Source organism: Macrobrachium nipponense, chromosome 1 (genome assembly GCF_015104395.2).
Source record: "Macrobrachium nipponense isolate FS-2020 chromosome 1, ASM1510439v2, whole genome shotgun sequence".
Taxonomy (NCBI): domain Eukaryota; kingdom Metazoa; phylum Arthropoda; class Malacostraca; order Decapoda; family Palaemonidae; genus Macrobrachium; species Macrobrachium nipponense.
In genome coordinates this window covers 183,985,106-184,006,972 of record NC_087200.1, presented here as the reverse complement: position 1 = coordinate 184,006,972, position 21,867 = coordinate 183,985,106, and the positions used below count along the sequence as shown (strand labels likewise).

The window sequence follows — 21,867 nt, the reverse complement described above, 5'->3', positions numbered from 1 at the left end:
TCTCAACTTCATTATTTCCTTGCCAATATTTTCTCCATAACAAATAACGGTGTAATGTAAAAATATATAAGTCCTGTTCTACGTAATTAACGTCATTTGTAACATAACTACAGTAATCTTTTAATGTCATATAATGGCTGAAATGCAAGCAAAACATTGTTATTATCAGATTCGGTTCAGTTGTTGTAGCAAAACAACTGTTTTCGTTCAGTTGTTTGTGGCTGTAGCGTTAAAGCAACAATTACAATGTTCCTAAAGATACTTTTATCATTCTCTTTTGCTTTTTCAACTTATTTAACTAGAAGATATGATAAACAAAGAGATGGAGGAAACGTTAGCAGTATGATAAAGGTGACTTTCTCTCTCTCTCTCATACTAGGCTATGAATTACCAGTAAGTTCATCAAATCTGACATTATAAAATTTTTAGAACTAACATGCAGACCATACTAAATGATTAGGCATATGAAATTCCACATTTTCATTAAAGTTATTACATATTAGGGCAAAATATCTGGCCATGACACTGTCTAAGGCATCGTTAACAAGTCTAGGGCACCGTACGGTGATTTGTGGCTCCTATAGACTTTTGAATTTCGGTTAGCAATGATTTTTGCTTAGTGTCAGGCCCCCAGGAATGGAACCTGTCGTTAACCGAGGGCTACCGGTACCCGACTTTGGTAACTTATGGCAAGTTTGAGAAATGCTGTTTACATTTCCAAAGCTGCAAAGCTTCTTCATTCCCACTATTATTTAGGTTAGTCTAGAAGGAAATTCAATGGCCAACACAAATTTTACTACTAAACAAAAATAGTTTGCTACCCAACGCAGAACAAAAATTAAGCAACTGAAGGCATTTTTGGGTATTTTCAGATATATAAGTTAGCAGATAAGTCAAATGTGGAACTGGACCTTCTGATAAAAGAGAAAAATGCTTGCCAGCATACAGTCAAACTAACAGGTGGCAGATAAATGGACTTGTAATGAGAAAAGTGAAAAATAAAAACTTACAAAGTGGTTCTCTTTATTATCGAGGACAGCAGTGTCATTGGCTGAGGACTGAGTAGAAATAGGAGAGAGATTCAGGAGTAATCCACGTTCACCTACAATTGGCGTACTCTCAAGACGTGGCAGGCCTCTCTTGCTGCACTGCTGATTGTTGTCACTCCTGCTTCCAATGTTCTTTGAACCTCCAACAGAGTTGAATGCCTATTAAAATACAAGAATTTCAAGTTATGCCCCATAAATACTACCCTCTTTTTCTATCTAAGCCTTGCTACTTGGTATGTATAGTGAACAAAATTAAAAACATTAGTCAACAGTGTCCATTAGATGTTCTAGGCATTTTCTTATGGTCAGAATCCCTGGCTGTAGGGAATCTTATAGTATCCACTATTCTAAATATAATGCTCATCATTTGAAGATGGTAATAAAAATGTGTAAACTCAACAGATTTAATGGTCTCTTCAGTTTCTGCCCTCCTGAATGACAAATATTGATATGTGATACACTAAGGGGTGACCATGAATCTGTATGACCCAATGAAACAACGAAAAGTAAAGAGTGATGAGGGAGCAATCAACAAAACTACTTTCCTGCTCATATTTTAACTATTGATAACAAAAGGTTGAAATAATTAATGACAATTTAACATCAAGTATGCCAGAAATAAAATATTTCCTTGATTGCTGAGACAACCTAACCGATAAGCAAATAACAAATACGTATGTACACTACAACAACTGTTTTCAATACTGACAACCCCAGCAACTGATTCAATTTAACATGTCGTAAATCTGGAAATAATTTCTGATGAACATAATTGAAAATCATCGTAACCTCGGAATGTCAGAAGCTGGGGACTGCCTGTGCAGTATTAAGGAATTCAATAATCCCACTTGGGGGTAAACCATTACAGAGGAATTTATTGACCAAAAGCTGGCACTTGAATTTAGAGTTGTCTTTCCTTAAAAAATTAAATAAACTACAAAACTGGGAATAGTGGGTAAATTAAACAAACAGGTATGGTAATAAATACAGGTAAATTTAGCCTATTGTGGGTAAGAACAATCTCTAACTCTATTCCTAAAAGTAATCAAAGAAAGCATTTGATTAACTGTCTGTGAATCTAACATTCTAAGGTTACACCTTTTCAAATTCCCCATTTTCCTTGTCAGTTCCCAACTTTCTGCAGAACAGAGCAGTACAGATCTTCATGCACCCATCACATGTCTTTACTCTCTGTACTAATGGGGAATATACATATACTATTTTGTAGTCTTGTTATATCTCCAAGGAGAAAAGGTATAAAACATATGTAAGTGTTCATTACCTGAAGAATTGCCTTGAGCCTATTAATTTGCGTCTGAAGTTGCTGTGTGTGCTGCTCAACAGTGGTGGGCTTCACTCCACTGCCATTACCTTCATCTTCTAGCTGCCTGTTACATTGAAATATAAAAGGAACTTGTCTGAATATACTATCTACTTATAACAATAACCAATAATCAATGTGAAAGAGAGAAACTACTTCAAAAAGTCAATCATAATGTTGACAAAATAACTGATTCACTTTTAGGATTATTCCCCATTTAACATTAGTTAAAATTTTACTTATGATGATGTATAATGTACAAAACAATATGATACTGCACTTATATTTTTTTTTTAAACTAGTTAAAAGTTGCATACAGTGTGCTTTGCCAGCACACTGCAGATGGTACTAGCATCCCTTCAACCTTAAAGCTACATTGCTTTCTGCCTTTTACTTGATATTCATTCCCTTTAGTCTGATTACTTCTTTAGCTGTCTTGCTCAACTTGCCAATTATAAGTATAAATCTTCCAAGAAAGTCCAATGAGAATATACAGCAATGGAAATCAGATGTTATTTTAAATTACTACAGTATACAATGAAATAATAAGATACCTGTGTCCATCCTGAAGATGCATAATGACAGAGTGTATTTGGTGCCGAGGTGAATTAGGCAAAATAGTGGGCTCTGGGCCATCCTCAATATCCCGACTTCCCCTTCCGCTGTCCTGACTGTTGGAATCACTTGAACGATTAGATAGCAAGTCCTCAGTTGAATGCATTATTGTCCTGGACATAAGTTCCTCCTCTCCATCAGAGTCATCACAGCTGTCCTCTCTCCAAGGCTCTCCTCCTCCATCACACAACAAGCTGGTGCTATCCATGCATTAATAATTAAAAATATATAATTTTCTTCAGCATGTCATTATCCTTATTATACTATGGTAAAAAAACATTACCAATTGCACTAAATTTATTCTTTTTAACTTTCTCCATATATATACAAAGTATTGCATACAAAGTCCAATACACACTTACAGATTACTGCTTGTTTCAGGATTTGAAGCAATGGCTAAATATCGTTGCTTGTTTGATTCAGAGCGATTACTACTCAGTCGATGCCGCAAAATTTTTAGCAAAGCCCGACGCCACTCCTTACCAGTTGTCTGGTGATTAGTTAACTGATATCAATACAGCCAAGTGGACACAAATACTAATAGCAAACAATGTAAAATCCTTACAGAATATAGTTGTTTTTGAGTAACATTCCAGCAAGTAAATTCCATCTATATCAAAGCTACCACTAAACGCATCGCAAAACATACCATATGTTTAAAAATAAATGCACATAAAATATACTGTAATACATATCTGACTCTGCCTGTCATTATTAAAACTCAAATTTGGTTCCCAATTCAACAACAGTAATGATGATATAAATATAATCAAATGGTCTTAATCCATTGCAAAATTTGCTGGTATAATTTACTCAAAATTTTTTGTGGTTTCAGCATTTCTTACAAATGTTTTTTTTTTAAAGATAAAATTACACTCAATATCACAATACAGTATATGCCCACATTGTTCCTGAACATCATCTAATAGCAAATTTGTCATGTGAAATGGAAATTAACTCTATAGTACCTTATTACATATAATGAATGAGGTTGTGAGCACAAAAATTACATTAGCAGTAAGCAATACGATGCACAGAGAAAAAAACATAACTTTGTGTATGCAACTAATGGCAAGATTACAAAGAAAACTGTCATGATAAAATGTATAAAATGAAAGCAAACATGGGAAACAAGAAAAGGTCAAGTATGGTACATATTCTGGTGGTATTTCCACAATACCATTAAGAAAAGGGAAAGAGAGAACTGTTTGTACTTACTTCATGACAATATTCTTGAATAGGATGAAAAATTTTGTGTCTTCGAGATGTTCTCCCATGAAGAAAACAATCCTGACAAAGATTGTAGCCTAAACATCGTAAACATTGGTAGCGTAAACCTATAATAGGTCGTTGTTTGCAGACGCCACATTTTACATCATGGCACACTGAACAGAAACATGAAAAAATCAAATTATTTTTGTGGCCTATCTTACAAGAAGACAAGTTTCAAAGTCAAAGATACAACCATCATTTTAAAAATAACTTAAATCAACTCTGCTTGATGGACCCATTACTTAAATGGCTCTTCAGATACTAAAACAAATAACATCACCACAGACACATGGTCAGTTACTCCACTCCCTTGCTAGCACTGCGGCTTTTTCATTGTCAAGCACTGTAAGCGTGTGGCTACTAACTGGGTAAGGAGTGAAGATGACTCTCTTGACAGCTGCATCATCATCATCTTTTCCCCTCTTTGGTATCATGTATCTTATGCCTATCTATCCAAAGAGGAGATAATGTTTCAAGACAAATGGCACTACCCTACAATGTACCACGGATTCTCCCAACTGCTTTGACCACACCTAAGTAAAATCAACAGACCATCAAAAAAATTAAAACTTCAAGTTATATGAACCTGTTTGTTAAATTTCAACATTAAACCAAGAATAATGAAGCCCTCCTTTCTTAAACACAGCTTGATTGATTGATCTGAATTTATGAAATTTAGACTATCATGTCAAATATTGTGACACTTTTGGCCATTCAGAACCCAAGAGAGTGAAAAGAGGAAGTTGCTGTGATTAAAGTGTTAGTAAAAAAAATATATAAATAAATAAAAAATTACATAAAAAACTAAAAAAAAAAAAAAAATAAAGATTAAGTACAAGGAACCAGGAGAAAACTCCACAGTTGCACTATAAGTAGCTTGAGAGACTGGACAGCAAAGCTGAGGGAATGGAATTGGAATATACAGAGTTTAGGCCAAAGGTCAAGCACAGGGACCTATGAGGTCATTCAGCGCTGGAAAGAAAACTGGAAGTAGGTAGGTTTGAAAATTGTAACAGAAGGAAAACCTTGCAGTTGCACTATGCAATGATTGTCAGGAGAGGGTGGACAAGATGGAAGAAAGATATGAATGGAGGTACAATAAAAGGAATGAAAGGATGCAGCTTGGCCTGAGGGACATTGCAAAGAACCTTCAGTAATGTCTGAACGCAAGTTTGAGAGAAGGAACTGGGAATGGACGTAAAATGAAATGCTAAAAATCAGTCCAACTATTGGCCGAAGGGATGCTGCAGCACCTTTTTAGTAATGCCTAAAGTGCACCACATGAGGTGCACTGACAGCACTATCCTTCCCTACTGAGACTGGTAAGCTCAGCAATCAATGTCATAGTTGCTACCAATCACTGTAAGTACTTTCAATTTCATGAGAGAGAGATGAGAATTTTTCTATTTTTATTTTCTGTTAAGAACTCTTTTCAAGAAACTGAAGCACCTGGGACCATTTTGGATACAAATCTGGGCAAATTATTAGTATAGTAGTGTTTAAGTATGGAAATCCATAAGTTTAAATAAGCTTGTAATTTTTCTAGATTGTAATTTTATATTTTCAGACAGCAATTAAACTATTAGGTAGCCATTTTACCACATGTATCAAATTTTCCTCCAGTATTAACTAAAACAAATACAACAGTACTCACCAAGTTCTGCTGCTGTAAGTCGGTATAAAGTGGTCCACCATACAAGAGTTTGGGGTTCTTGAAGAAGCCAAGCCAAAAGAACTTCTTCAGTTATGCCAACTTCTCCACCAACCTACAATAAAAATACGAACAATGAAAATCATGTCTAATCATCATCAACTGCTTCCCCTAATTCTTCTGATGCCCTCTGCTGATGCTGTCACATAAGTATTATTCTCCCAATGGTGGGGCAAGGACATGTTCAAGCAATCTCCATTTCGCTCTAGTTTTTACATTCTGTACACATGGAACTTTTGAAATTCCCCTTACCGTTTCATTTCACAATTTACCTGCCATGTGATTCCTAAAACCATTATTCAAGGTCATATGGCAATATATTTTGTTCTAGACTAATATATAATCTTTCTTTTGCAAGTAATTTGCCTATTTGTTTTCAAAATCTTATACAAAGCACTTATCTTCAGTCCCATCCTTAGATATAAGACTCATCTTATTAAGTTTGCTTTGTAAATCTTGTCATTTTCATGATGAAGACCTTCATTCTTACAGTCAACTTTTAATCATTACTCCAAACTAAAGCTTCTCTTCCAACTACTTTTTTTCATTATACCCAATAAGAAAGGCAAACAAGGTGACATTTAACTTCACATTGTCTTTGAATCTACCTCATTCACACAATTAGAGCCAGGTTGTGGGTTAAAGCCTTTGAAAATGGTACATTTGATGTATACTCTGTACATATTTATGTAAATAAACATAAGTGAAGCACAGAGAAAAACAAATAAATACACCAAGAAACATCTATACAGTAATCAATTACTTAATGCACAAGAAGCTCAAGTAATTAAGTGGAACATTTATACATGTACACCTGGACTTTGGACAAGGAACTGTGGTACACTTTCAAGTTTTATTAGCACATGACCTTCAACCTCCTATGCTTGCACTACATAAAAAAAATGGAAAAAGTAAAAGTGAAATTGGGGATATGGATGGACTACAATTCTTGGAGGAAAGAGATGCATATTATTATATCATTATTATAATATATAATTCCCTCCTAATCTTCTTATTCTATAAATTGTGGTAGTAATGGTTTACCTCTTTAAAACAACTTTCAACTGCTGCAGGTACAAATGACACACCAAATGACGGCTGTTCAGAGAGCAATTCTGGAATGCGTGCCAAGTCCCTTAACAATGCTGCTAATCTCCTCCTATAAAAATAAACATTGATTAAATCATAAATTTTAAAATGCATGTCAAGATAAAACCTAAATATTATTTAAATTTTCATAATAAAATTTATTATTTGGATACTTACCTACTGTTAAATTTAGCTATATCTCCCCACCGATTAGGCGAGTCAGCATTCAAACAAGAAATCGAATGGCTGCCCGGATGAGTTTAGTTTACCATTTCTCCACCAGGTGTTTAGAATGTTTTAGCTCGTCAGAATTCTCCTAGACAGTCAACTAAGTTGTGGGGAGGCTGGGTGGGTCTACTTTAACAGTAGGTAAGTATCCAAATAATAAATTTTATTATGAAAATTTATACTTTTTGAGATGAATCTTACCTACAATTAAATTTAGCTGATTCCCACATTAAGAAGAGGATGGTGAGTAGTGCAGCTAGATAAAATTTCGCTCAGCCACTCGAGCTAAAGGTTTCTTGTACAAAACCCAAAACATTCTCACCTGATCTGGAATCCTTGGTGGATTTTACTACCACCAGAAGTTGGATTCCATTCAGGGAGCAAGGCTCTCATACATATGCAGCAAAAAGCAGCCTTGCAGAGAAAACCGCTTCGATTCAGCCAGAATGAAACACAAGCGGTATGAGGGACCCTTGTGCCTGGGTCCAAAAGCCCTATAAAACGACAGTCACTTAAAATAAATACCTTTATGATATAAAGATACGCTCCTTTACAAAATTTGTACCTTCATGCTCCCCACAATATTAAAAACCGGAATATAAACAAAAGAGCCTAAAGAATTGCTCTTTTTTCGGTTCAGGAAAAGACTACCCACTACTAGTAGTGGATTAAGGGCATTACTGTTTTCAATCACAATTCTGTATACTTAAGGTAGTGAGAGAGTAAACATCGAATTGTACTTCTACTGTGCCACATCAATCCTATTCTGGAGCGACAAATTGACTTAACACTAAATGAAGTTACAACCACTGCTCACATTATGAATGTTTACCTTCAATAAAGGTAGAAGATATATAGCTAGTTCTCATGCACTAGCCTATCCAATATGTCATAGAGGACCCTCGTGTTCCTTGACAAAGACGTTATAAGTTTCTATAAATCACAACACAAAAGGTTAACTCTGCCTCTTCCAGGCTTAGCCTTCACAAATACATTCTAGGTTTTCTAAAACCATAAAACAAAAAGTTAACTTTGCCGGAAAGTTTAACCATTGGCAAAGATGTTGTAAGTTTCAAAAAATCACAACACAATAGGTTAACTTTGCCTCTTCCAGGATTAACCTTCACAAATACATTCTAGGTTTTCTAAAACCACAAAACTAAAAGTTAACTTTGCCTTCAAGCTTAACCATTGGTAAAGACAGCTAGGTTTTCTAAAACCACAAAACAAAAGATTGATTTTTGCCTCTTCCAGGCTTAACCTTTGACAACAACATCTATGTTTCTTAAAACCACAAAACCAAAGGTTAACTTTGCCTCTTCCAGCATTTACCTTTGACAAATATGTGCAAGGTTTCTAAAAATGTTCTAGGTTTAACCTTTAAATTTAAATGCCCCAACAGGATAGAGTAGTTCCTCTTCTTCTCCACTAAGGGGTCACATTGGAATTCTTACAGGGCACTGTAAATCATAGCCTTAACATCACCCTCAGCTCTAAGGCAGAAAGCTAAAATAGCATTCCCTTTACACCAGCTTAAAGAAGGGTGCTAACAATAAATTTACTTATTAACCACTGCTACTATGAGATTCAGGGCCTCTGTAACACGGTTTTTTCGCAATAACTTTTTATCTATGCTTTTCAGAAATATAGCGCTTATTCAGAATACATATTATATCAACACATAAATTTTGAGTGTATTCTGCACTACGTAGGTTGAATAAATTTGGTACTTATAATGTAAAAGTGACCTTTTTTGAAGACGGGCCAACTTACTCAGAGAAAAGGTTTCGAACGCACTCGTTACGTAACTTATGACAGCATTTCTTCCCTCTTTCTCGATGGATGATTGGCTATACGTAACGAAGGCTAAACCTCTGGCAACAATGACATACAAATTTAAATACAAGCAAAGCAATACACCTTTATGAACTCTGGAACCTCTCCACTGACAATTGTCATAATGAACAAACCAACAAAATATGTTAATAAATACAAAACACTTCGATTATTAGTCTAACTCCCAAAATAAGTTTCCAAAGAAATTACAGGCTACTTTATAGGTCACAATCAGATTGACAAGATGTAGGGAATAGTTGGTAATTATCAAAAACATAGTAGACAAGCTTGATTTTATAACTGCTATATCCAATGTCAAGCAATTTTTATTTATTGGCTATCTACCTATTTACTGAAAAAAAAAAAAAAAAATAGCCGGTACCGTATATTGGCTTTAAACCTTCACCAATAATTATCGTCAGAATGGTGACTTCATGAGACTCCACCCACTTTCGCCTCGTTATAATTCAGGATAACACTGAAGGCTACTATGGACATTGTTGGATTAGAAAATTTAACTTCTGGCTATAAAAACTAATTTCTCGAGTAGTTGTAAGAAGTGCTAAATGATCCTCAAGGATCCCAGCAGTTGGCCTAAACGTTTAATTCATGTATATTACTGCTATACTGTTGTGGCACTACTGCTACAGTGGTATTACTACGCTAGCGCTGATACCCCACCCACATCTATGTATCGTTCCGCCATTCATAAAGTCTTTGGGTTTCAGAGCCGATGGAATTTCTGTCTGGTGGATATGCGGGGCAACATTTAGTCAAAAGGTGTTTGTTTACCTTGCTTACGTAATGAATGCTTTTCGACTCTTGGCTCGTAATCATTGGCCATGGCATCGGCTAGATCATTTTTACTCTATAAAAATTAAAACTATAGGGTTTAGGTTATTGATAATGCTGACAAAATTTGTGTGTGGTTGTAAAATATACATATGTCAACTTTCAGCTACATCCGATGCTTTGACAAGGAGCAAAGTCCAAAAAACCGTGTTACAGAGACCCTGAATCTCATAGTAGTGCTTTCATGTCTTACAGTAAATTCAGATAAAAGTTTAGACCTGCATCTAAACTCTAGAGAGAGACTGATATAGAGGTGAAGGGGCTTCAATCTTAACACCTTACAGTGCTGGTCCTCAGCAAGATCTAAAAGTACTTGATGCAATACCGAGGAAAATATGTATGGAACGATAACTTAGGAAGTAGCCAGTGAAAAGTCTTATTATCTCTAAACAGAAAATTGACGTCTTCTAGAATGGCACCCTCAGCAATACACAGACCACTGCTTCTGACCCCAGGCCATGGTAGTTTTAAATTAAGGACAGATCCTATGATAACTTGAAAATCTTATTATTGGGAGGGGACACTCTAACATATCCAAGCAGTTAAGGAAAAGCCTAAGTTAATGGAAGTGTATGGAATTGTGTAGTAGAGTTGATTTCTTCTCAACAGAAGAATGAGAGATCTACCGAGAGCATGGACATTCTGAAAATCATTTGTCCTCAGGCTACAAGGGCTCTACAGGAGACACTGAACAATTTTTGAACTTGAAATTGCTCAATAGTATTCAGAGTAGATATGAGGGGCAGGCCTATTAGTCTGAATTGGGCCAAATTTAAGGAAACGTACACTGCTCTAGCCCGAGGGCCATCAAAGTAGTAGTAATCATTCGGATATCCCTGTTCATCTACATGCTAGTAAGTCTAAATGAGTGCCCCCTTAAATCCCACACCAAGAGCCAAACTTACAGATGTAAAGGCTCTTGTAGGCAGTTTGTTCTTCCTGAATCCCCAATTGCTGAAACACTGTCCTTCCACAGAATGAATGATCAAACCAATACAGGCGGCCCTCGGTTAGCGGCAGGGGTTCCGTTCCTGGCCACCGACGCCAAGCGATTTTCGACGCTGAGCGATTTTAAAGCCTACGGCCGCTGCACACCTCCTTTCGAAACTCTAGACCAGTCAAAGGCGCCGTAATCCCACAACGGCGCAATAAGTAAAATTATATTTATGCAGTATAGTACTATAGAATTTACTGTACTGTACATGTGGGTGTCTAGAGTATGTAAAGATATAATAAAGTTTATACAGTGTACAGGTAGCTGTAGTGTTCAGGTTACGATCATTAGTCTTACGATAGTTCGATTTTATGAGAGATCAAATTACAATGGCCTAACTTTATCCATCTTCTAGTTACATAAGTTCAATAACAGCAAAAGAGAATGATGAAAGTATGGTTTTAACGTTATACTCGTTGCGTGAACGTGTACAGCCATGAACAACCGAACGAGAAACTACTTTTTTTTTTTTCTAAGTACAACCGAACTGAATAACATCTGTTTGGCTTGTATTTCGATCATCGTACTACAGTGCAACATTACCGTATTTGTTATAAATGGCGTTATGTATAGAATAGAACTGAGATATCTTAATGTAATAACTTTATTCGCTATAGATCAGAGATCAATAAAGATTAAAGATCAATCGGGAAATATACCGTTAAATTTAAACCTAGTTATAACTGAAGCTGAGAAAACTGTTCAAGCTGCTAATGACTATTATCGTACATCGGCAACAAGGATAAAACTGCAGTAAACGTCTGCCATCACACAACTGTAGATAAAATTGGGATAAAATCATTTTAATCAAAACTATTGTGCTTGAAAGAACACATTTTACTGTTGGTTTCACGCCGATATAAGATAAATAACGTAAAGTTCGTATTACGATGATATAAAGGATTACGTATTGCGAACGGAATCACGTAATTTTTTACGCAATAAACATGCCGCCAACGTAATCTGTTAACGAAAAAAATAGTAGTTCACATTCACGAGACATATTCAATAAATATTTCCACCTAAAAACACGCTGTATATGGAAAAATAACTTTGTCTCATATAAGTCAAGTATATAGATATTCGTTTATGCTAACTAGAAGCAAGAGCATTCACTCAGAATTGCGTTATGGTGAAACAGACTCGTATTCATCAGCTGATTTCAAACCACAACATTGGCCGCTCCGCGGAATACGGGCTTAAGTTTGCCGTAGTATTTTAAAATACAATAATATGAGAATACATACAATATTCTTGGATACAGTGAAATAATGTATAACTTTTTAAAGGATTTATGGAAAAGATGCATAATTAATAAAATAACACAATGCATTTTTCGGAACTGGCGGACAAGAACGAACATGAAAAACCATCCCCTGACAACGTGGAGCGTAGTTACAAAGGCTGCCTTAATTTGTATCTTATTTCTGTACAAAAATAAAAATACCTTTACGCAATGTATTTTCATACACATTTTAAACATAAAAGCATAAACATTTGAAAAATCGACACATCGATCGCTAAATTTGCGCACTTTTTTTTTAACTCTATATTTTCGGAAGAGCGGCAGACGGCGGCATACAAGAACGAACTTGAAAAAAACATCGTAGTCGATAACTTGAAGGGGAGTTTCAAAAGCTGCCTTTTTATCATATTTCTGCACAGAAATAAAAATACCCTATTCGTAATACATTTTCATACACATTTTAAACATAAAAGCATAAACATTTATAAAATCGACACATCGATCACTAATTTGCACTTTTTTTAAATCGATATTTTCGGAAGAGCGGCAGACGGCGGCATACAAGAACGAACTTGAAAAAAACATCGTAGTCGATAACTTGAAGGGCAGTTTCAAAAGCTGCCTTTTTATCATATTTTCTGCCACAGAAATAAAAATACCCTATTTCGTTAATAACACATTTTCATACAAATTTTAAACATAAAAGCATAAACATTTATAAAATCGACACATCGATCGCTAATTTGCACTTTTTTTAAATCTATATTTTCGGAAGAGCGGCAGGCGGCGGCTTACAAGAAAGAACATGAAAAAACATTGTATTTGATAATGTGAAGGGCAGTTGCAAAAGCTGCTTTTGTATCATATTTCTGTACAGAAATAAAAATGCCTTTCACGTAATACATTTTCATACACATTTTAAACAAAAGCATGAACATTTATGAATCGACACATCCATAGCTAAATTTGCACTTATGTAACTCGATATTTTCGGCATACAACAGCGTCAGAGGCATATTTTTTACCCTAATACCTACATAATAACTCTCCATAAAATTTGTTAATATAATTTGCATAACCTTTATGGTCTGAACAGCATTTATACATATGTATGAACTCGTTAGACAACGGCGCTAGCGGCGCTGTTAACTGAAATTTGTGCCGTAAAGATACCTTTAAAATGCCTTATTTTTTTAATGATTATTTTTGACGACCGCCGTAAAACCGATTCGCCGTTGAGTGATTGCGCCATTAACCGCGGGCCGCCTGTATGTTGTTTCATACTCAAAGCAGCAAACTTCCCACAAAGACTTAGTTTCTGACCAGGAATAAACCTGTTAAGCATCCTGATGTCTTTCCACTGTCCTGACATCTAAAAAGTTTTACCAAGTGTAGTGTTGACCATTCTATGTTGCATGAAAGTGTAATGACACTAGTTAAACTTTGTTAGTGTTGCATGACAGAGGGAAAAGACCAAAACCTGGACTTAGGTTTAAGAACATATTGGACAAATCTTGGTTACAGAGTCCCTCCTACAGTCCTGGAGCCAAAGTTGGTTCTGGATTACTTACAAATTTAATGAACTTTATTTGTAATTCGTAATTCTTATGCTGAAACTGGACATTAATTGAGCATGATTATCTGAAAATATCCCCAGTGAGGCCATGTTTCCTAATAAGGAAAAGCCCTTACCATATAGGAAGTTTCTTTCATGCCTAAAATCTACAAGCAGCACATGCCTATTCATCTTTGACCAACAAGCATGCATAATTAAGTATCATCCCCACATCACTAGATAAGAATGGGGATATAGAGAATTAACAATATAATGCATAGAAATTGGGCCAGAAGAAGCAACAGGTCCTTGGTCTTGGAATACTGTTGACAGAGTTGGCCAACTTGAATCACTGACTCAGTAGAAGTGTCTTGCTCCTAAAGTTGACACTATCCACCAATGGGCAACAAGTCCCTGACATAACTTATAGAGGGCTGCACATTAACCCAAACAAAGTGCACAGAACAGCAATACCTTCTTGTAAAAACATCTTGAAGGAACTTGCATGACTGTGGATGTATTGGTAAGTGGAATACATCCTGCATGTGTACCAAAAGTCTCACCATTCTTTGGAAAGGCACTAAAACCATATTTAGAAAACCAACAAGTATGTGGGCAGACACTTCCTGTTATTCAGTCTCCAAACGTCCAAGAATATCTCCAATTACTTATGGAGCTTATTCTAAAGAATTACCCTTTGACCATCATTCCCTCTATATACAAACTTCTCCTAAAAAGATACTTATGAGAGATTCCTGCTGAAGACAAAGAAAGCTATAAGTGGGAGATTAAACCAGTGGATGACAACCAAAAAGAACCACAACTGCCCTTCACCATCTCCACTATGTAACGTACTGGCCCCAAGTATCTCCATGCATGTTAGGAGGTTGCATTTGTCCATATCCCAGAACCTGAGTCTGCACTTATCCCCGAAAGGTATAAAACAAGACTACCAATAGATAATCCCTTATCACCTTAAACCGAGCTGCATAATCAGGCAGGAAGCAAAAGTATTCTCACTTCTTCCAAACTGTATGAGTATAAGCATGGGAACATTAACCTGCAGCATCAGAAATTAGTTACTTGTCTTCCTCGCTAAAAACTCCCGCTAGCGACAAACCCTAAAGCTGGCTTCACAAAATTGCTTTTGGGTTTCCACCTCTCTAAGCAGTCGCAGAGACAAAACAACGTAGCTATGTAAAAGGTAATAACTCAACAAGCTAGACTGAAACTCCATCAGTATGTCTGTCAGTATCGAGTTCATTTCCCCATAAGAAAGAGAAAGAAAGCGAACCTCCTACTAAACAAGGTTAAAGGACCAATAAGCGTTTGTGCGCCAAGAGGCGGTCTTCAGCTTTCTGCGACTTTAAAAGACACGACGAAATGCTCTCTAATAGGAGAAAGCGTTGGTTCTCTTCTCCAATATTTAGAGGGCGCCGAAATACACTAAGACAATTAAGACATCTTCTGTAAGTGGCCTCTTTCCTCAACAAAATGAGGATACAGCAAGGCCCAATAATGCAACAAACGCCGACCAGCCCGAACAAGTCCCTCCAACTCCATTCAAACTCTTCTTCCGCAAGCGGGTGATGGGAGGAAACAGCTGCTGACAGGAGGTAGTCAAAAGAGCTTAAAAGATTGCTCTTTCTCCGCAACCTTTGGCGACAAAAAGCGACACTTGTAGATAAGAGGTGACAGCAGCTGAGTGATGTATTGCATCCACCACGACTCAATGAGAGGAAGACACTTTAAGCGACTCAGGACCCGGCCAAGACCGCACGAGTCAACTACACCCACACGAGTCAACTGCGCCCACACGAGTCAACAATGTCTGCATGAGTCGACTGAGGGAAAGAAAACGAGGCGCCAGAAGTGGGAGGCGGTGGGAGAGGAGTTACAACAACTCTCCTGCCTCATCCGAAAGTGAACGTACATACTTGAAAAATTCCTATATGAAACTGTTAGAAAGCACTGAAGCTAGAATAATATAACTTGGCAAGAACTTTAGATACAACAGACAGTGTAGACTTGAAAGAGAAACATTAATCAAGGCAGAGTAAGAGATTTGCCGATAACTGAAGAGAAAGCAGGTAAAGAACAAACACAAGCATTATGAAGAAAAAGGAATATGGTAGCAGACGAGAATTTAGAATAACCAAAACATGAGAGAGATAAACAGTCGACTGAGTCGACATATCTAAATGTGTAAAACTCGCTACGGATACAATATCATCTCAATAAAATGTCTTTACCTAAATCATATAGTATTAAACCAAAATGTCTTTACCTAAATTATATAGTATTAAACCTATGCATGCTAACATCTCAAACTAGGTGTAGAAGACGACAGAATGCGCCTACCGAGCGAGCATTAACGCTTACCGATACGGTCCTTATGTGAACGCTTTAAACGAGATTCAGACCATGAAAAGGGCGAAGTAGGTATTGGAGGGCACAGAACCCCATCGTCCCAAGAACCAACCCAGTTCCCTGGCAGCGGACATTACCAACTGTTGCAGGGCAGTCCTAGGCTCAGGCTACGTACAGACAAGGGCACCAACATCTTACTTCTAACAGGGAACGCAAAAAAGAGCGCACACTATGGAGGGATTCGGAACGTTCCAGTCAAGAACTCAGTTTAACTTGTATTAGAACTAAAAATGGGTTTAATGTTATGTTCTAACTTCTCGTTATGCTTTTCCTGAACCGAATGAGGAGCAGAAGGTGGAGCTACAAAGGAAGTCAATACTAGGCTACCAAAATGCCTAGTCTGAGTAGGGATAGCCTGACAGGTTTAAGTCCTGACCTAACTAATTGCTTTCGCAATCTATTAGTTTCTCATCTTCCCTAAATCTGACATATTCAGGCATAAATTTCTCTGAACAATTCCCTACATTCTTCACATCTAGTAGTTCCAAGATCACACTCTGTACCCTTGCAAGTACAAACTGAATGTTGATCAACTTCCAATCTCAACATCCTGGTTACACCAAAAACATTCCTACATAGCCAGATGTTATTGGTTTGCTTCCTGTGGAAGATATCCTAGGAAAATGAAATTACAATACCATAAAAAGGTGTAAAACAGCAAAAACTTCAAAGAATACCAACAATCGCCTAACCGCAATGTCGGTAAGGAGAATTCTGACGAGCTAAAACATTCGAAACACACCTGGCGGAGAACAGGTAAACTAGACAGTCATCCGGGAAGTCATGCAATTTTTTTTTTGAATGTCGTCTCGCCTAATCGGCGGGGAGATATAGCTAAATTTAACATTAGGAAAGATTCATCTCAAATAAAATATTTTATATTTTGTTGACATAAACCTTTTTTTAATTTAAACTTTGTATATTTCATGGTGAAACAACATACATGCATTGATATAATGAACACTCTAATTCTAGAGGATATTTTTTTTCTGGATAAACTCAGGCCTAAAAATCTGAGAACAAGTTCTACTAAATTTGCCAATTAAGTTCAATCTTTTCAGGGAAGGTTCTACAATTCCCCAGTTTACTTCAGTGTACACAACCATGTGCTTGTTTCTTCATTTAAAAAAATAAAAAGTTATGACAATTCTATATAGTATGACCATCTAACCACAAATGCACCTTGATATATTATATGGATATGCTGTATTTACATAATTCAATAGTTTTCCTTACCAGCCTTTCTTATTTACTAGAATTTATTATTTATTGGGAGGCTTATATCTGGTCTGCCTATTATGAAGTTGATGTGTTCAGCACTGAAAGGAAAACTGAGAGTAAAGGAGGTTTTACAGGTGTAACAAGACTGAAGAAACAATTGTTATGAGATGGTGGAAAGTAAGATGGAAGAGAATATGAACAGAGGTATAGGAATGAAAGGGGTTGCAGCTAGGGGTCGAAGAGACGTTACAAAGAACCTCTCTAATCACCATGGTTACATTCCTCCAATTTTTTAACATGGTTCCTGCCTAGCCCTTGATCCATGATCCTTTTGGAACCTGGAGTTCCTTTATGCCTATCTTACTGGAAGCTCATTTGTCTCTCTGGTCCTTATCACCAGGTCATATGGTCAACAGCTCAGTTTTGGTGTTGAATCATAGATAATTTTCTATAGACATGCACCTTTTCCTACACAACAGGCCTGTCACAGCTGGATTATATCAAATACAAGAGAAATTCAGTAAATTACCAGAAACCTTATGCACGTGGATTGAGCTATCAGGGCCACATAATAATTTTTCTTCCTACATTTCAATATGTCGGATTTCATAAAGTATGAAATAGGACATTAAAAAGTAATGAGTTTATTATTGAAAATATAAATTTTTAGTTAAAAATAATGCACTTTCCCAATTTTTTTTCCTACAAAATAATATGCATCTAAGATTGTAAAAATTTGAGAAACGATATTTTTATAATAAAATGAAGTTTATAATATACTTACCAAGTATAGTTACTTAGCTAATGATTATGCTCGCACTGCATCCTACATTCAAACATTCGCGAACAAGTGATTGTTGCAATGCGGGAGTGACAGGCCCCACCCACTGCAACGGGAAGTAGTGAGCGCCCAAAGCCAATAGTGTCATTCTTATTTATTTATCGACATAAGTCCATGAAAAACACAGGGAATGAGGGCAGGTTCTGATTTAGTAATTACTTGCTTAGTATATTATAAAACTTCACTTTATTATAAAAATATCATTTTTATAAAAGTAACTTACCAAGTAATTCCTTAACTGAATCCCACATTGCAAGGGGAGTAGGATGAATGGACTATACTAGTGAAATGCACTAAGGAGTGATATAGCTGAACTAGAAGAATAGTTCTAGGGCTGAGAACTAAAAGGGCCAATGTCAAAAAATGGCTGATTGTAGTTAAGACCTTCACTAAACTAGAAATTTATCTGTTTCAGTGCTATAATGGTCAATGTTATAAGTTAAGCAATCACCCAAAAAAAAAAAGCCTTCGTTTGCTGTACTTACCTGAATTTCAATAAAGGAAGCAATATTTTTAATGCGTTTTTCTGAAAACATGGTTTTATGACATTGGCCCTTCTAGTTCTCAGCCCTAGAGTTAACACTCACGCGGTGTTTGTTGCTACTTACCTGATAAGAGAGCTACAGCGGGAAAGCTGCCTCTGGTGGTGCTCATCTCATTCAGTAGTGGCACACAGTAGGCTGGGAGTCGCCTCTACAGCAGTGGAAGTCTTGCAACGGGGAGCTGCCTGACCATTGACAATATGTAATACAAAGAATATATGCCTTTGCCCTGGGCACAGTAACAAAAAACAACAAGACCAGAGAACAATCTGCCACTAACCAACAAATGCTAATAATAATAAAAAAACTACTAACCTACCAACAAACTGGTGGGTCCTCCAGGTACCAAGTACCCTCCTGGCTCTCCAAAAAACTCGACATCCTTATTACAAGGAAAAGAGATAGAGATGTGTCTCTCTTACGCTTCCTCATCCAGCACCATGCCAGCCACTGCCAAGAGACTAAGGGTACTGCAATTTTCAAACACTATTTCTACTTCTTTCAGATAACATGACACAAAAATTGACTTGCACTTCCAAAATGTTGATTGAAGGATCACAGAAAGTGACAAATTATGAGCTCTGACTTTAAGCAATGAAAAAGAGTTCTCCTGAACCCATAGTTACTTGAAGGTCCCCTGAAGAGTCTGCCCCACAATCTCCATAGGTCAGTGCAAACCTTGTCATCCAGAGTCCACTCGGTGGGAAGGACTCGTCTCCCAAGGCTCAGCTCATCCACCAGGACATTTAATTTCCCCTGAATAAAGTGGGTGAGGAGTGTTACTTGATTCTGGTGAGCCCAAAGAAGCAGCTATTTTGACATCTGACTGAGGGGAACAAAAAATGAAGAAATGACATAGGCCTAGATGAATGGCCTTCAACTCCTTGACACTGATGTGGAGCTTCGTCTCTTCCGGAGACCATGTCCTGGATACCTTCAGAGTGCCTAGGAGAGCTCCCCAGCCTAAATCCAAGGTGTCTGAGTAAAAATCCAGGCCGGGTTTGGGAGGAAGAAGGAATCTCCCTTGTGAAAAACTTGTCTCTGGAAGCCACCAAATGAGGTTGGATTTTATCTCCTGAGTTATAAGAAACACTGTCAAGTCCAGTTGAGTCTTCCTGTCCCAGTTAGCTTTTAGGAAGAACTGGAGATTTCACGTGTGCAGCCTGCCCGATGGAACAAAGGTCTCGATTGAAGACATAATTCCTAGAAGACTCATCCACTGCTAGGCAAAGCGCAATGTGAGAGAAACTTGTTAACTAACTGAATACAGTCTGCAACTCTCCTGGGGGACGGGAAAGCCTGAGAAGTCCGAGAGTTGAGGATCATCCACAAATAAAGAATCTCCTGAGATGGAACCAACTGGGACTTCTGGAGATTGAGAAGGATTCCCAAATCTTGGGCGTGTTGAAGTGTTGTCTGAAGGTCCTTCGTGCACTGTTCTTTCAAAGGAGAGCAAAGAAGCCAATCGTCCAAATAAAGGCTGATGTTGATGCTTACTAGGTGAAGCCATCTGGCGAGAAGAGAGAGAACTCTAGAAAATACTTGAGGGGCCATGGAGAAGCTGAGGCAGAGGAACTGAGACCAAAACCTTCCCTTGGAAGATGAACCTGAGGTACTTCCAAGACGTTGGATGAACAGGGATGTGAAAATATGCATCCTGCATATCTACAGTAATCACCCAATTGCCCGGATGAATGGAAGACATGACTGACTGGCTCGTTTCCATCTTGAACTTGGTCTTTGCTAAGAAGTGATTGAGGGTGCTTACTTCCAGGACCAGCCTCCAGCCCCCTGATGTCTTAGGAACTACAAACAGGAGATTGTAAAATCCCTGAGATTGGACGTCTACTACTTCTTCTATGGCCTTCTTCAGAAGGAGGGAGGACACTCCCTTTGAAAGTGCCATATGCCTTTCTGAGCCTTTCAAGTATGCCGTCAATGCAATGGGAGAGAAACTAAAGGAGGGGTCTCTGAAAACGGGATAAAGCAGCCCTCCTTCAATACCTTGACGATTAATGGCTCTGCTTCTCTGCAAGCCCACTTCTCCCAGAACACAAGAAGCCTGGCTCTCACTGTGGCACGAAGAACTTCTGGCTCACTTCTTAGGTTAAGGTTTGGAGGCCGAGTGCTTCTTGAGGGACTTCGATTGGAAGTGTAGGTTAGAGCAAGGTCTATGTTGAGACTAGGGTCTCTTCCCACTAAAGGGGTACTGCTGGAGGAGAGATGAACTTTGGATGAAAGGGTGCCGACAAGAAGACTTGGGACATCAAGACTGTGTCAGAAGATCCTGGGTGGACTTCTTTTGCAGATTTGAATCAGTCTGTTCTACCATGTCCTGCAGGAAGACGTGCGCGGGGACCAGAGGTGCAAAAAAGCAAGGCTGACTTCTGAGAGGGCGTAACCCCTCACAAAACAAACTAACACCAAAGGCCCCTCTTCTTCAGGAGCCTGAAGGCGAAGAGACGCGAGTTCTGCCGAACCATCGTGAACAGCCTTATCTGCATATGAGAGCACCCTCAGCAGGTCTGCAGAAAGAGTCAGCTAATCCTGAGGCGTTCTCGATCTTCTTAGTGATAGTGTCCACTGTCCAATCCAGGAAACATAACGCCTCAAGCACCTTGAACAAATTCTTGATGAAGTTGTCTAACTCAGCTGAAGAGAAGAAAGCCCTAGCTGAAGCGAAGGCTTTTCTGGCATCATAAGGCCTATAGGTTCTCTCTATCAGGTGCGACGGAGGGTGTACAAACATCGCCTTCCCTTACTCTCTGTTCACCAAGAGCCACTCCTTAACCACTTTCAAGGCTTTCCTGGAAGAGGTGCCAACAGTGAGAGTTTGAGCTGAGTCTTCAACATCAGGAACAAGGAGGCAGGAGATGGAGTAGCTAGTATGAAAAAATCAGGGTAACTCTCCAGGAGAAAATGAAGCAGGGCCTTCTAAGCTGTCAGTTAAGCCGAGTCTTGATCTGTGTCTTCTTCAACCTCTGAAGAAACTGGAGAGGTCATCAGCAGTCTTGGTGGAATCTCCTGCAGGAAGGGCTTTCCTGATATAACTCAGGATCTCTGCA

General features: G+C 37.8%; 1 protein-coding gene across 2 annotated transcripts in view; it reads right to left on the bottom strand.

Annotated features, from left to right (window-relative positions):
* Positions 1-21,867, bottom strand: part of LOC135219907 (dystrophin-related protein 2-like) — a 115,932-nt gene that overhangs the window by 49,580 nt on the left and 44,485 nt on the right. The window contains exons 6-12 of one of the 2 annotated variants that reach the window (XM_064257108.1): positions 7,013-7,127; positions 5,912-6,023; positions 4,204-4,370; positions 3,348-3,490; positions 2,925-3,185; positions 2,332-2,437; positions 1,011-1,208 (exon numbers count right to left, since the gene is read on the bottom strand). In XM_064257108.1, coding sequence (XP_064113178.1) covers positions 1,011-1,208; positions 2,332-2,437; positions 2,925-3,185; positions 3,348-3,490; positions 4,204-4,370; positions 5,912-6,023; positions 7,013-7,127 — 1,102 coding nt within the window. The remainder of the gene's footprint in view (positions 1-1,010; positions 1,209-2,331; positions 2,438-2,924; positions 3,186-3,347; positions 3,491-4,203; positions 4,371-5,911; positions 6,024-7,012; positions 7,128-21,867) is intronic. The other variant, XM_064257109.1, reaches the window with a different exon arrangement.